At 39.7% G+C, this 14,365-nt stretch overlaps 1 protein-coding gene across 5 annotated transcripts in view; it reads left to right on the top strand.

The window, feature by feature from the left end:
* Positions 1–14,365, top strand: part of MGAT5B (alpha-1,6-mannosylglycoprotein 6-beta-N-acetylglucosaminyltransferase B) — a 135,561-nt gene that overhangs the window by 65,713 nt on the left and 55,483 nt on the right. For all 5 annotated transcript variants that reach the window (XM_044004535.1, XM_044004534.1, XM_044004537.1 and 2 more), the window contains exons 6-8: positions 6,024–6,194; positions 7,193–7,357; positions 8,181–8,350. In XM_044004535.1, coding sequence (XP_043860470.1) covers positions 6,024–6,194; positions 7,193–7,357; positions 8,181–8,350 — 506 coding nt within the window. The remainder of the gene's footprint in view (positions 1–6,023; positions 6,195–7,192; positions 7,358–8,180; positions 8,351–14,365) is intronic.

Raw genomic sequence — 14,365 nt, 5'->3', positions numbered from 1 at the left:
TCTAATATACTGTGGTGGAGAAAAGACACATGAGATCTTAGGTGGAGGTGGCAGATGTCAGTTCACATGAGTTATTCTTAATAATTCAGTGGGGAGCATTGTAAGCCAGCTGCCTCTGTGGGTACACTATCTGGCAGGGGGCCCTTTCCCCTCTTGAAATCATTGCTGTATATAGTAAATGCAATGGATATCAAAACCTGGACTCTTCCATTTTAAACACTTAGCTATGTGACTTTGGACAAGTCACTTAACCTCTCCACCTCTGTTTCCACACCTGTTAAAAGGAGATAGTAAGGACTATGGTACTGCCTGACTCACAGGGTTAGTGCAAAGATCACTAAATAAATGTCAATTATTGCTATTATTATTCAAGTCCTGGCTCTATCACTCATTGATTTCATGACCATGGGGGTAGATGCTTAACCTCTTTGGGCCTTGCTTCCCTTATTTGTCAAGTGAAGGGGTCAGGCTAAATGATCTCTAAGGTCCCTTCTATCTCTGGCATTTTGTTAATGTTGCTGCTCTGGTTAATCTAATGAACTCCATCCCCATCTCCTCCCCCACCCCCCTGCTCAGGCAATGCTCGGAGAAGGCAATTGTATGCCCCAGGCAAAGTTTGAAAATTGCTCCCCATAAGTGTTACTGTCCAAGGGAGGCTTTGTACTTTCATATGCAACTAGACTTGTCACAAAATAATACCTATGTACCCTGGGGAATGGAATTTTCTGGCATGAAAAATATATGCATTTTTTTAAGTATCTAAAATGTCCCTTGTTGGAGCTTCTCTCTCTCTCTCTCTCTCACACACACACACACACACACACACACACACACACACACACACACACACACACACGTGTTTTGGACCTCAGCACACTTGTTTTATAGATGCAAAGTCAGAGGTACATCTCTAAGTAAGAAGAAGAACCAGAGACCACTCAAATCTCAATCCAACCTTTTGGGTTATATTTGGAACGTTGTGTCAGGCAGGTGTTACCAACACTTGAGTCTATGAGGCTTCTCTTCTACCCTTACCACCCCAGTCATACTAGCTCTCGAAGGATTCTGGAGTTGGTCAACTATGGTAACCACAATATCTAGCTACTAGAAATCCTTCAGACCTCAGGACAACAACCACCATTATTAAGAAAAATTACTTTCCTATGGCAAATTCGCAAATGCCTCAAAGATTTCAAATGGTCATTTTATTAAGGGACTATTAAGGAGGGAAGGGAAAAAAGGGAGAAAAAAAAGAAAAAAAAGAAATTTACATGATAACTTTCTTATATATATTTGTTTTTGTTTTTTTGTTTTTTAGCGAGGCAGTTGGGGTTAAGTGACTTGCCCAGGTCACACAGCTAGTAAGTGTTAAGTGTCTGAGGCCGGATTTGAACTCAGGTACTCCTGACTCCAGGGCCAGTGCTCTATCCACTGCGCCATCTAGCTGCCCCTCTTATATATTTTTAAAGAATGGCAAGTTGTATATAGTAGATTTGCAATTTCTTGTGCAATCATAATTTTAATTATACTATGCTATGGAAAGACTTGCTTTGTTCCATAGATGAAAAATAAAATAAATTTTAAAATAAAATAATGTGACCAACTAAGGACATTACAAAAGATACAATTCTGACTTGGTCTAGTATAAATACTAAGTAAAGACACTTTATTTTTAGCCCAGAATAGGTTTGGGGTGATACTGCAACTAAGTGTCATGAGATCCTCAGTCTCTGTGAGTGGGTGCTGACTCCCTGGTTTTGTCCTCCTCTTCATCTCCATTCTGTAGCTACCTTTGGCCCGCTCAGATCCTGCCCTGCTTCTTGTCCTCTGGTTATTCTGTACTGACCTTCCACCCCTATCTTGGACATTTCTATGCTGTCTTCTCAGGAAATCCTATCTTTATCCTTTTAAAAAAAATATCAATTTAATTCAACAAACATTAAAAGCCTATGTACAGGTAGGCAGCTAGGTGGCGCAGTGGATAGAGCACCAGCCCTGGAGTCAGGAGTACCTGAGTTCAAATCCGGCCTCAGACACTTGACACTTACTAGCTGTGTGACCCTGGGCAAGTCACTTAACCCCCATTGCCCTGCAAAAAAAAAAAAAAAAATTAAAAAAAAAAAGCCTATGTACAAAGCATTATGTTAGGTGCTGAGAGCACAAGGAAGAAAAATGACATGATTCCTGTCCTCAGAGAGTCTACAATCTAATGGAGTGGAGGTGACAGCAGGATATAGCGTAGACTCAAATAAGAATGGTTCATTGAGGCAGCTAGGTGGCGCAGTGGATAAAGCACTGGCCCTAGAGTCAGGAGTACCTGAGTTCAAATCCGGCCTCAGACACTTAACACTTACTAGCTGTGTGACCCTGGGCAAGTCACTTAACCCCAATTGCCTCACTAAAAAATAAAGAAAGAAAGAATGGTTCAAGGCAATAAGAGCAAAGGAGGGGTCCCAAAAAATGAACCTTCACCAAAAGGGGAAAAAATGAGGGGGAAGAGATCATTTTCAGCTCTAAAGGTCAGGGAAGGGTTCATGGAGTTAACCAATCTTGGTCTTGAAAGGGAAAAAAACTAATGGAAAGAAGTCTGTTCTAGGTATCAGAAGACAGACTGCAAATATGTAGAGAGGGCAGGAGGGGATTGAAGAATAGTTCATAGGGTTTATTGGCTAGAATGTTGGATGAGGGAATGGGAGTAGTGGGTTTCCCAGTAGGCTTCTCTGGATCATATTCACCACATGGTTGTTAAGGCTACTCTTCAATGAAACTTGACTTCTTCACCTATTGTTGAAAGCTTACATCTTGTATAGTCTTTTAGTGGCTATGTAGCCTCAGTGGAGGATACCATCTGTTACTGAAAGCCTTTCCACATGAAATTAACTTTCTTTGACTGTTAGAAACAGATTGCCCTTATTTTCATATTTCAAAGTCTTTTGAGAGTCCATTAAATTCTGGTTTCCTAAGTAAATGTCTTTAACTCTCAGCTCATTAACAGAACAGAAATAACTAACATTGGAATGTGCTCCCTTCTCATCTTTACCTCCAGGAATTCCTAGCTTCCTTCAAATCATAGTTCAGCTGCCACTTTTTTTTTTTTTTAGTTTGCAACATTTGCTTTTATAAGATTTCTAGTTTCAATTTTTTTCTCCCTCCCTCACCCCTCCCCATAGGTGAGGCCTCTCACAAGTTAAAGGGTTGTTTCCTTTTTTTTTCCTTTTCTTTCTTTTTATTTTTTTTCAGGGCAATGAGGGTTAAGTGACTTGCCCAGGGTCACACAGCTAGTAAATGTCAAGTGTCTGAGGCTGGATTTAAACTCAGGTACTCCTGACTCCAGGGCCAGTGCTCCATCCACTGCTCCATCTAGCTGCCCCTTCAGCTGCCACTTCTTAACGAGGCCTTTTCTGATCTCCTGTTATTTGTTATTCAGTTGGTTCAGTAGAGTCCAGCTCTTCATGACCCTGTTTTGGGGTTTTCTTGGCAAAGATACTGGAGTGTTTTGCCATTTCCTTCTCCAGCTAATTTTTCCAGATGAGAAAACTGAGGCAAATAGAGGTTAAGTGACTTGCCGAGGATCACACAGCCAGTAATGTCTGAAACCAGATTTGACCTCTGGAATATGAGTTTTCCTGACTTTTGGCCTGATGATCTATTTGTTGAGCCACCCAGATATCTCTCCTGATATTAGTACCCTCTTTCTTTTGAAATTATTTTTACAGGCTTTGTATTTATTTATTTCTGTGCATATACTTCTATCCCTTATAAAACATAAGCTTCTTGGGGGCAGCTAGGTGGCACAGTGGATAAAGCACCAGCCTTGGATTCAGGAGGACCTGAGTTCAAATCTGGCCTCAGACACTTGACACTTACTAGTTGTGTGACCCTGGGCAAGTCACTTAACCCTCATTGCCCTGCAAACAAAACAAAACAAAACAAAAAACCCATAAAACATAAGCTTCTTGAAAGCAGGAATTCTTGGTTTTTTACTTTTGCATCCCCACTACCTAGAACATACTAAGTGCTTTAGATGGTTTTACATTCAGTCGATTTGAATTCCTTGACTTCACTGATTGATTGAGTTTTTAAGTTTCTAGTTATGACCACTTCCCTAATTTCTTTTTGTTGGTCTCTCACTTAGGTGCTCCCAGAAGAGTCAAACTTTCTCCATTAAATTCTTATGGAATGTGGTTATTTTTTTAAAATAATAAACATTTTAATTTATAGTTTAGGGTTCTAATTTTTATCCCTCTTTCCCTCCCTCCCCTCCCCCTTCCCTGAGGTGGCAAGCAATCAGATATGGGTTATACATGCATGATTATGTAAAACATGACCATGTTTGTCATTTTGTACAAGAAAACTTGATTAAAAGAAAAAAAATGAAAGAAAGTAAAAAATAGCATTAATATCAGTTCTTTCTTTGGCGGTGGATAGTATATTTTATCAGTAGTCCTTTGGAATTGTCTTGGATCATTATATTGTTAAGAATAGTCAAGTCATTCACAGTTCTTCATCAAACAATATTGTTGTCTCTGTGTACAATGTTCTCTTGGTTCTGTTCACTTCACCATACATCATTTCATCCATGTCTTTCCAGGCCTTTCTGAAATCATCCTGCTTGCCATTTCTTATAGCACAATAGTATTCTATCACCAACATATATCGGTTTGTTTAGCCATTCCCCAAATGATGGGCATTCCTTTGATTTCCAAATCTTAGCCACCACAAAAAGAGCTGCTATAAATATTTTTGTACAAACAGGTCTTTTTCTCTTTCAGGGGATGTCTTTGGGATATAAACCTAGCAGTGGTATTGGAGGAATGTGGTTATTTTAAACACAAATTAAAATTATACACAAAATTTCCAGCAAAAAAAGACAAGAGTTTCCTCATGATCTATCTTTCATTTCTCCTCTCCTTAGTGGAATTAGTCAGTTTTCCAGAGGGAGATGAGACCTTATATTCAAGGCCCTTCCTAGCCAGTGGTCCAAGGCAAATTGTTTTTCCTGGCGGTAGTCTCTTTCAGGATTTCCCTAAGAGGATAATATTCTAGCTCCCCAGCTCTTTTCTACTCTTACCATTGTCTTTGCCCTTGCCCTCTTGCTCCAGCCCACCCTCTCTGGCAACAGGGGTTTGGTTTCTTTGTTCCAGAACTTGCCACTGAATAATGATAATTCTGCATACATCTGGGGGAGGGTGTAATATCTGTAGGGTTTCAGCCTTGTGGTAAGTAGTTCTGTTCTCAGAAGAAGTGTGGTATAGTAGAAAGAATACTGGATCTATAATCAAAAGGAATGTGTTTAATCCTGCCTCTGACACTTATTAGCTTTGTAACCATGGGAATGCCACTTAATGTCTCAGATACTCAGTTTCCTCACCTGTCAAATCAGAACTTAACTCACAGGGTTGTTGTGAAGGTCAAATGAGAAAAATAAAAGTAAAAAAAAAATGAGAAAAGTAAAAGTAAAGTGCTTTAAAAAGAAGTTAATTTTGATCCACCTGTCCATACTGGGGGATTAATAGAACCAAAGATCATAGCTCTAGGGCTGGGAGGGACCTTAGAGAGCCAATGCCCTCATTTTTTAGAAGAAGAAACTGAGGCCCATGGAGGTGAGGTAACTTCCCCAAGATCATACACATAGTAACCAGGATTGTAACCCAAGACCTCTGAAACCAGAGCTAGCACTCTTGACTATACCATGATGCCTCTGGACTTTAAGGAAGACTTTAAAGAAATTCCTACCCTTCCATGCCACTCTCAGGGTCCCTCTATGAGGACTAAGCATAATTAAAATACTAGGATTGCCCTTGTCTTGTGCCTTTCCCCACCCTACCCCCACAGTACCTTGCTCTTAGCTCACTCGCTTTTGCTACTGGAGTGTGAGCTGAAGTTATAATCAGTTACCACAGTCTCTCGGTGGCCTCCACCATAATGAAGTCAAGTGATTCTACTGTGGATGACTGGGTTGGTATTGGGAGTAAGGTGTCAGAGCTTGTTCTCTTGCCTCTGACTCCCATTCCTTTCTACAGTGGATGCATGCACGATGGACTTCTGATCCCTGTTATGCCTTCTTTGGTGTGGATGGCACTGAGTGCTCCTTCCTAATCTACCTCAGTGAAGTAGAGTGGTTCTGTCCCTTAATGCCTTGGAGGAATCAAACAGCAGCGTTGCCTGCCCCTAAGCCTCTGCCTAAAGTCCAGGTAAAGACTTTGTATGACAAAATTGCCCATGTGGTGGGACCAATGGAAGACCATTTACTTATTCCTGTACACTTTCTTCAACTAATAGACCCTTTAAGGCAGGAAGTCTTATAGATTCTGGGGCCTGATGAGTCTTTAAGGTGTAGCCTTTAGTGTGGGATATAAAAAAGTCCAGATTCCCCCCCCCATCTAGCTGAAAACTATCCTGTCTAAAACTATCAAATGTCCAAATACAGCTCCTCTCCCATCTCTGGTCAAGAGGTTCCTTGACCCATGATCAGTTTAGATCACTCACAGGCAGATTTTAGGGTGAGGGGCCCTAGAGGCCCATCCTATGGCCAACCCACATTCATTTAGCAGAGGCATAACTGATCCAATCCCTCAGCTGAAGCCTGGGAATCACCTGAGACTCGTTCTGAAAGGGACACTTTGACTCAGACCCTTAGTGCTAGGGCTGGTCATTTGTCCTATTCGTGTCCCAGAATTCATCCTCACATTAAGTCTTATGGGGCAGTGGTTCTAAATGTGTCTCCTTAACCAGGGATGGAGAAATCCTAGTGGAACCCAGGCCCCTGATGGTCTGTCAATAAGCATTTATTAAGCACTCTATAGCCTGGGGATACAAATGCAGAAATGAAACTATCCCTACCATCAAGGAGCTTCCAATCTAAAAGTCATGACTATTTGTAAGAGTTTTGGGGTAAGCCATTATAGCTATGGTGAGTGAAGCCATAAGGCTTCATAACCAGTTGCAAAGGTAGTATTGATTTATTATTTCCAGAGCCAGTGCAAGAGAACAAAAAGGGAAAATGGTTGCATAATGTAGTGGATGGGCAGGTGACAGGATGTCCACATTGTGTAGGACCTGGTGTCCTGGTGTATGGTTAGATAATGAGAGATTAATAGACACTCCCTCCCCAAAATCCACTGGGTACAACAGTTTGACCCATAGTAAGCATCAATGTCTGCACCCCTCTCCCCCATCTCATTCCCTATAGGCAGCTTTCCGGAGCAATCTCTCCCACCTCTTGGAGCTTATTGGAAGTGGGAAGGAGTCACTGATCTTCATGAAGAAGAGGATCAAGCAGTTGGCAGCCCACTGGGCTCTGGCCGCACAACGCCTGGAAGCAAAGCTAAAGGGAGCGAGGAGGGATCAGAAGCAGGTATGTGAGGAAGACTTTCCCTGGGACAATGGCAGGAGACCCACACCCTGGTGTGGGATTGTGTTCTCACCCTGTCACACCCTGACTTTTCATGAGAAAAGCTATACCCACCACTTAAGACGAGTAACACTGACCCCTTTTCTCTCATCTCACTCTGATGCCTCCTTAGCTTGAAGGACAGTTCTCACTTGCCACACTCTTTGAATGCCCCCCTAGAGATCCTTCTAAGAGCCCCTAAGCTTAGACTGAGTTTCTATTGTGGTCTTATACTGCTTGGGCTATTGCCTTGGAACTATGGGTCCTTATGAGCCAGGGGCTTCCTCTCACAGTGAGTATACAACAAAGCAATATGAAGGATGACTACTCCAGATGCCAGGCACCTACTTAAGTGTGGCTCTCTTAACTACCAGGCACAAGCAAACACTAGAAAAATGGAATTGTACTGAAGTTTGAGCCCAAGCCAAGAGGATAAGATAGTGCATGAATTAGGACAAATAACTTCCAAAGCTTAGAAGAAGAGTGGGACATGTAGTTTCTGAACTGTACTCTATATCTTCCTACTATCAGTCATAGAAGTAGCAATGATCTGGTATTTGTAGGGTTTCTGGCTTAGTCTGGATAGCTTGTTCTACCCCCCTCAGAAGGCTTCCCCATCTACTTCTTGGTAACTATCTACTTTGCTGCCACGTAAGTAGTCAATTGTAGTTTAGAGATGGTATCTGCTACTGCTCAACTTCCCCAGACCCCTGAAGTAGGGCAAATCTAGATGAAGCTTTGATTTTTTTTCTTTACACTGATTTACTCTCTTCTCTCTTGGCTTCAGATCCTCATCCATATTGGTTTCTTGACAGAGGAATCTGGGGATGTGTTCAGCCCAAGGGTACTGAAAGGGGGTCCCCTGGGAGAGATGGTACAGTGGGCAGACATCCTAGCTGTCCTCTTCGTCCTGGGCCATAACCTGAGGATCACTGTGTCCTTGAAAGAGTTGCAGAGGTGAGTGTGTGGAAGAGTCTATTGCAAAAGTAAAGGGGAAGAATCACCCTGGTTACCCTTGAAAAGAAATACTGCAAAGGCTCTCAGTTTGTTCAGCAGCCTGGGTTGGAGAACATGAACTCTGGAGGGCCCAGTCAAACCGAAATTACTTAGATCTGTGACCATTAGGAAGAATTCCTGATGTTCTGGTTAAACTCCTCAGCTTAAAACTTCCCATTGTACATTGTTCACAACATTCTTCCTCAGAACTGACATGTTGAAGATTTTGGAATGCACTGAGGCCATACATATATCCTATTATTCAAAGGGAGTTTCCTTACCAATCAAGGTCTTACTTCTAAGTGCAATGAAGTCCTATTATTTGTGTTCAATATCTGGCCAATATTAGTTTGATGGAATTGGAATGAATTGTATAAATCAACTCTGCTCTGCTTCCCTAATCCTGATGGGAACTGAAGCATCTGCAAGGATTCTTCAGGATTCCTCATATTGGGCCCCATTCTAGCACACCATGAGTTGAGCCTGAGGCCAGAACTTATCATCTAGTGTTTCCTTGCCCCTGTCCTGGCTATTATAGATAAGTCTGCAGATGGAGACAGAAGGCTGGAGAATTAGAAGTTATTACCTTGGGCTGCTGAGAAAACAGCCATTCAGGAGTAAATATAGGAACATTGAGAAGGATAGAAGAATAATATATAGATTTCTGTTCTGTGGCTTCATTCCTCTCTCAAATCTGCTCTCCATTAGTATTTTCCCAAGGGTCCACCCAGGTATACAAAATACAAAAATACACAAATCACTGGCAAATGAATTAAACATATACTCTTTCAAGCCGTTGTTGCCTCTTTTTAGTAAGCTTCCCAGTTAGCATATTATAGATGAGGTCTAAATCCCCACTGTGTATCTTGAAGGATTATCAGTTCTAGATGTATTCATGAAGTCTGCCCTTTCCTTCCCCCCTGCAAATGTTCAAAAAAGCATAGATTTAGAGCTGGAAAGAACCTTAGAAGTAATCTGATCCAACCCCATTATTTTGTAGACGAGGAAACTGAATTTCAGAGAGCAGCTTGTTCAAGGTCATACACTAATAGTAAGTCTAGGGGCAGCTAGATGGCGCAGTGGATAGAGCACCGGCCCTGGAGTCAGGAGTGCCTGAGTTCAAATCCGGCCTCAGACACTTAACACTTACTAGCTGTGTGACCCTGGGCAAGTCACTTAACCCCAATTGCCTCACTAAAAAAAAAAAAATAGTAAGTCTAGCTCAAGAAGGATTTGCATCCTTGTCCTCAACCTCCAAATGCAGCACTTCTTCTATTATACAACACCTATCTTTCTTCGAGTCTCTTTCTACAAAAAATAATAAATCCAGATCCCCCATTTCAGCAAAATGATAACAATGATAATTAGTCACATTTCTCTATTAATTCAAGGCTTGTAAAAGGAAGCTTGGCATGCATTATCTCATTTGATCCTCTCAATTCCCCCCTCAGTGAAGTATACTACAGGTATTATCCCTGTTTAGAAGTGTAGGAATATGGGACAGAGGGTGTGCACGCTGAAATAGGAACAGGTGAAACGTTGCTCAAGATAGATTTTGTCTACTTAATAATTTTACTTAGGGCCAACCCTGCATGGTATTATCAATCCTATTCCTTCTAGGTAATACAAATAAGGGGCCCAGATTTTTGGAGCTGTCCCAGAATCGTGGTGCTGAAAGAAGATAAAGGCTTCACCAGTGCAGGGAGTTAGAACCAGCCTTTTTCTAGAATCCTGCTGTTTCTATTGTGTGGAGCCTCTCTCTGCTGAGTTGTGTATATGCGTTACCTGCCAGAGAACAGAGTTGTTCATTGAGACAGAAACATAGTTGAACCCAAGTCATTCCCAACACTGTTTCCTATAATTAGAAATACCTCCCAGCTCCTGCTGAACAGAGAGCTTGAGAGATTTATTGACAGTGTCTGTGGGAATACATGTAACATAGCCACTAAATTATTGTAAAGAATGAAAGGGGAAAAATTCCCATGCTTGTGAATCTCTTGAAGGTGCTGAGAAAGAGGAATCAGAAACTGAGAGATGGAGGAGGAATGTTTAAGGGGGAGGCTGTTTGCTAAGTTGTAAAGGCTCTGTATACCATTGATTTTGCACCAAGTGATTACAACCTGGTAGATTTGTAGCACCAGTACCTATGGCTTTATAAAGGTAACTAAGCTGAATACAGGGTGCTATGGTTTGGTGGAGATAATATATTTTGAGAGTGAAAAGTGCAACACCCTAGTTTTAATTATTGTCTGGGCCCGGGCAAGTCATTTAACCTCCAGACCCCATATATGATGTAGGGACAATCCTATTCATATATTTCAGAGATGCTGTTAGAATAAGATCACAGAATCACAGAATTGGGGTTAAAACAGATGTCAGTGGTCATCTAGTCCAATCTATACATAAAAGGGATCCCATTATAGCATACCCAATAAATGGCCAGCCAGCTACTGTTTGAAGACATCTAATGATACCTTTACAGATAGCCCATTCCACTCTTGTGTAGCTTTCTTAGGAAATTGTTGTTGTTGTTGTATTCTGACACCAAGTAAAATTTCTTCTTTGCAACTTAAACCCTTTGCTCCTGGGTTAAACCCTTAAACCCTTTGCTCCTGGATTCTTCTCTCTGGGAAAAATAAAAAATTTAGCCCTCCTCAACACAACAACCTTTGGAATATCTGAAGAATATTATCACTTTTCCTTTCTCTGGGCTAAACATTACTTCAACTGATTCTCAAATAACATAGATTCAAGAACCTTCACTATATTAGTTGCCTTCCTAAATATTCTTCATTATATTAGTGTCTTTCTTACACTGTGGAATCCTGAACTGAACACAATATTCCAAATAAGGTCTGATGAGAATAGTATACTAAGGGACTATCGCCTCCCAAATCCTGGAAGCTATGACCCTATAATTAGAACCCTAGATTTAATTCATTCACTTTTTTGGCTTCAACTTCACACTGCTGATTTATGTTGAGCTTTCAATTGACTAAAACCCCAAGATCTTTTTCAGAATAATTGTCTAACCATTCCTCTCCTGTCTTATACTTGTTAAAGGGAATTTTTATATCCAAATGTAAGACTTAATGTGTATCCCTATGAAACATTAGATTATTAGAATTTAGCCCCATACTCTAACCTGTGAAGATTCTTTCAGATCCTGACTGTTATCTAGCATGCTAGGTTTCCCAACTAGCTTATTGTGATCCACACATCTGTTGAACCTATGACTTTTTAAAAATCATTGATTTAAAAAAATTTTAAAGCACAGGCCCAAGCACATCTCTGAGGTATTCTAATAGTGACTTCCTGCCATGTCAACATGGAACAATTAATACTATTTTAATCTAGCCATCCAATCAGTTCCAAATCCATCTAATTGTATTATCACTCAATCCACATCTCCCCATCTTCTCCACAACTAAGTAATATGGCCATTAATCAGCACAGGTGCTATCTCTAAATAAGTGAATATGGGGTCATTGAATTTGGGGTCATCTCAGAAAGAGATTGTTCTAAATGGAAAATTTATTTCAATTCGACAAACATTTATCATGCACCTACCACTTGTAAGACTCTATGCTAAGCACCAAACATACAAAGACAAATACAAAACAGTCCCTGGCCTCAAAGACTTTACCTCATATTGAGAAGATACAATATGTATATAGACAACTAAAAGAGTGATGAAATTTTCGAATATGTCAACCAACTCTAATACCTCAAGTCACTCCCAGAAAGATCCCAAATCTCCTTTCACCTATACTCTTGGACCTTTCAACATAACATTGATTTTTGTTTTACTTTTGCATGTTGGAAGTTTTGAGAAGAGTGTAATTCAGTGGAGAGACAACCCCCAATTCTTCACTCGTTAATTAAAAGTACTTTAGCTGCTCACTTTCATAACTGGTTTATACAAAGGCAGATCTAACACCTATCCCCTAATGCTACATGAGTGTGTATTCCAACATGATAGCTTGTTTAGGTAAAGCAAAATTTTGTAAAGAGTATATCAATCTCAGAGGATTTTCTCGAGGAGGTGTTGTCCAAATCTTACAAGGTACAGAAAAACAGTTAAAGGAAAACAAATCAAAACCCCGAAAATTGCTATGTTCCCTAAGATAGAACAAGGCAGGTCAACAAAATTAACTTAGTTCATACTATAAAGACAGGCAACATAATAAAGTAGACAGAAGACTGGCCTTGGAGTCAGGAAGACTTGTGTTCAAATCCTCCCTCTGATAATAGCTAATATATTAGCTAGGGGAACTTGGGCAAGTTGTATAATTTCCTGGTACCTTATTTATGTGTTCCAACTCTAAGACTAGAGCTTATCTATATCAGAGAAAGAGAAAAAGAAAGAGAGTATGTTCCCCACACCAGTGAAATCACAAACCCAACCAAAAAGAAGAAATAAAAATATTTAGAATTGAAAAGGGCCTTGGAAATCATCTAGTCCATTCCTCTCATTATTCTGATAGGAATACTGAGGCTCAGAAAGTATAAGTGAGTTGCACATAGTCATGTGGGTTGTAAGTGGCAGGGACAGGATTCAAACCTAGATATTTTAATTCTAAATCCAGCATTCTTGATCCTATATCTTTTTTTATTTTATTTTTAATTTATGGGATAAAACAAGAATTTCCATTCATTACTTAATATAATGAAAAGATGATTGCATTTGAAAGTATAAATCTACTATGCACAACTTGCTATTTCTTTCAAATATACAACAAAATTATCATGTAAATTTTTTCTTCCCTCTCCCCCCCACCCCGCCCCACCACCCTAGAGATGGCTATCATTACACACAAATAATTTGTGGGTGTATATATGTGTATGTGTGTATACACACGCACACATATATATGATTATTATAGACATACTTCTATTTATCAGTCCCTTCTCTAGATGTAGATAACATCTTTATTCATATGTCTTTTATAGTTAATTTGGATATTTATAATAGTCAAAATAACTTATTGGCTCAAAGTAGTTCCTAAAATAATATTGCTATTACTGTATACAATGTTCTCTTAATTCCATTCATTTCACTCTTCATTACTTCATGCAAGTCTTTCCATGTTTTCCTAAAATAATTGAGTTCATCATTTCTTATAGCACAGTAGTATTCCACCACAATCATATACCACAATTTGTTCAACCATTCCACAAATGATGAGCATCCCTGCAATTTCCACTTCTTTGCCACAAAGAGAGCTGCTATAAAGATTTTTAGAACATATAGGTCCTTTTCCTTTTTCCCTAATTCAAAAATTGACCAAACAGTGATATTGCTAGGTCAAAGGCTATAGATAGTTTAATAGCTCTTTGGGAATAATTTCAGATTGCTTTCCAAAATATTTTTCAAGGATGGTTTAACATAAGGAAAACTATTAACATAATTTATTATAGCAATCATAAAAGTTTTTTTAATCATATGATTATAAAAAGCTTTCTCAGCATCTATTGATATAAAATTCAACACTCATTTTTATTAAAAACATTTGAAAGTCTTGATATGAATGGATTTTTCCTTAAATTAATTTTAAAAGCATCTATCTAAACCCATCGGCAAGCATTATTTGTAAGAGAGATATAAACTAGAAGCCCCCAGTAAGATCAGGTGTGAAACAAGGATGCCTACTGTCACCACTATTATTGAATATTTTACTGGAAATCCTAGCAATATGAGAAGAAAAAGAAATGGAAGAAACTGGACTAAGGAATGAGGCAATAAAACTATCTCTTCTCTCTTATCTTAACTGTCTCCCAGAAGACTGTTTCTTTTGACCCCCATAAGCAAGAAGCATAGATATTCATTACTAAACCACCAACAGATGTGTTTCAGCTTTTTCTTTTTTTTTTTAAATTTTCTTGGCTCAGCTGAGTACAGATTTCTCCTGTAGGAAAGAGCATGGATCAGAGTGGTGCTTCAAGTGTCTACTTCTCAATCTATGATTATAGGTT

Source organism: Dromiciops gliroides, chromosome 4 (assembly GCF_019393635.1).
Source record: "Dromiciops gliroides isolate mDroGli1 chromosome 4, mDroGli1.pri, whole genome shotgun sequence".
Taxonomy (NCBI): Eukaryota; Metazoa; Chordata; class Mammalia; order Microbiotheria; family Microbiotheriidae; genus Dromiciops; species Dromiciops gliroides.
This window is presented reverse-complemented; position numbering and strand designations above follow the sequence as displayed.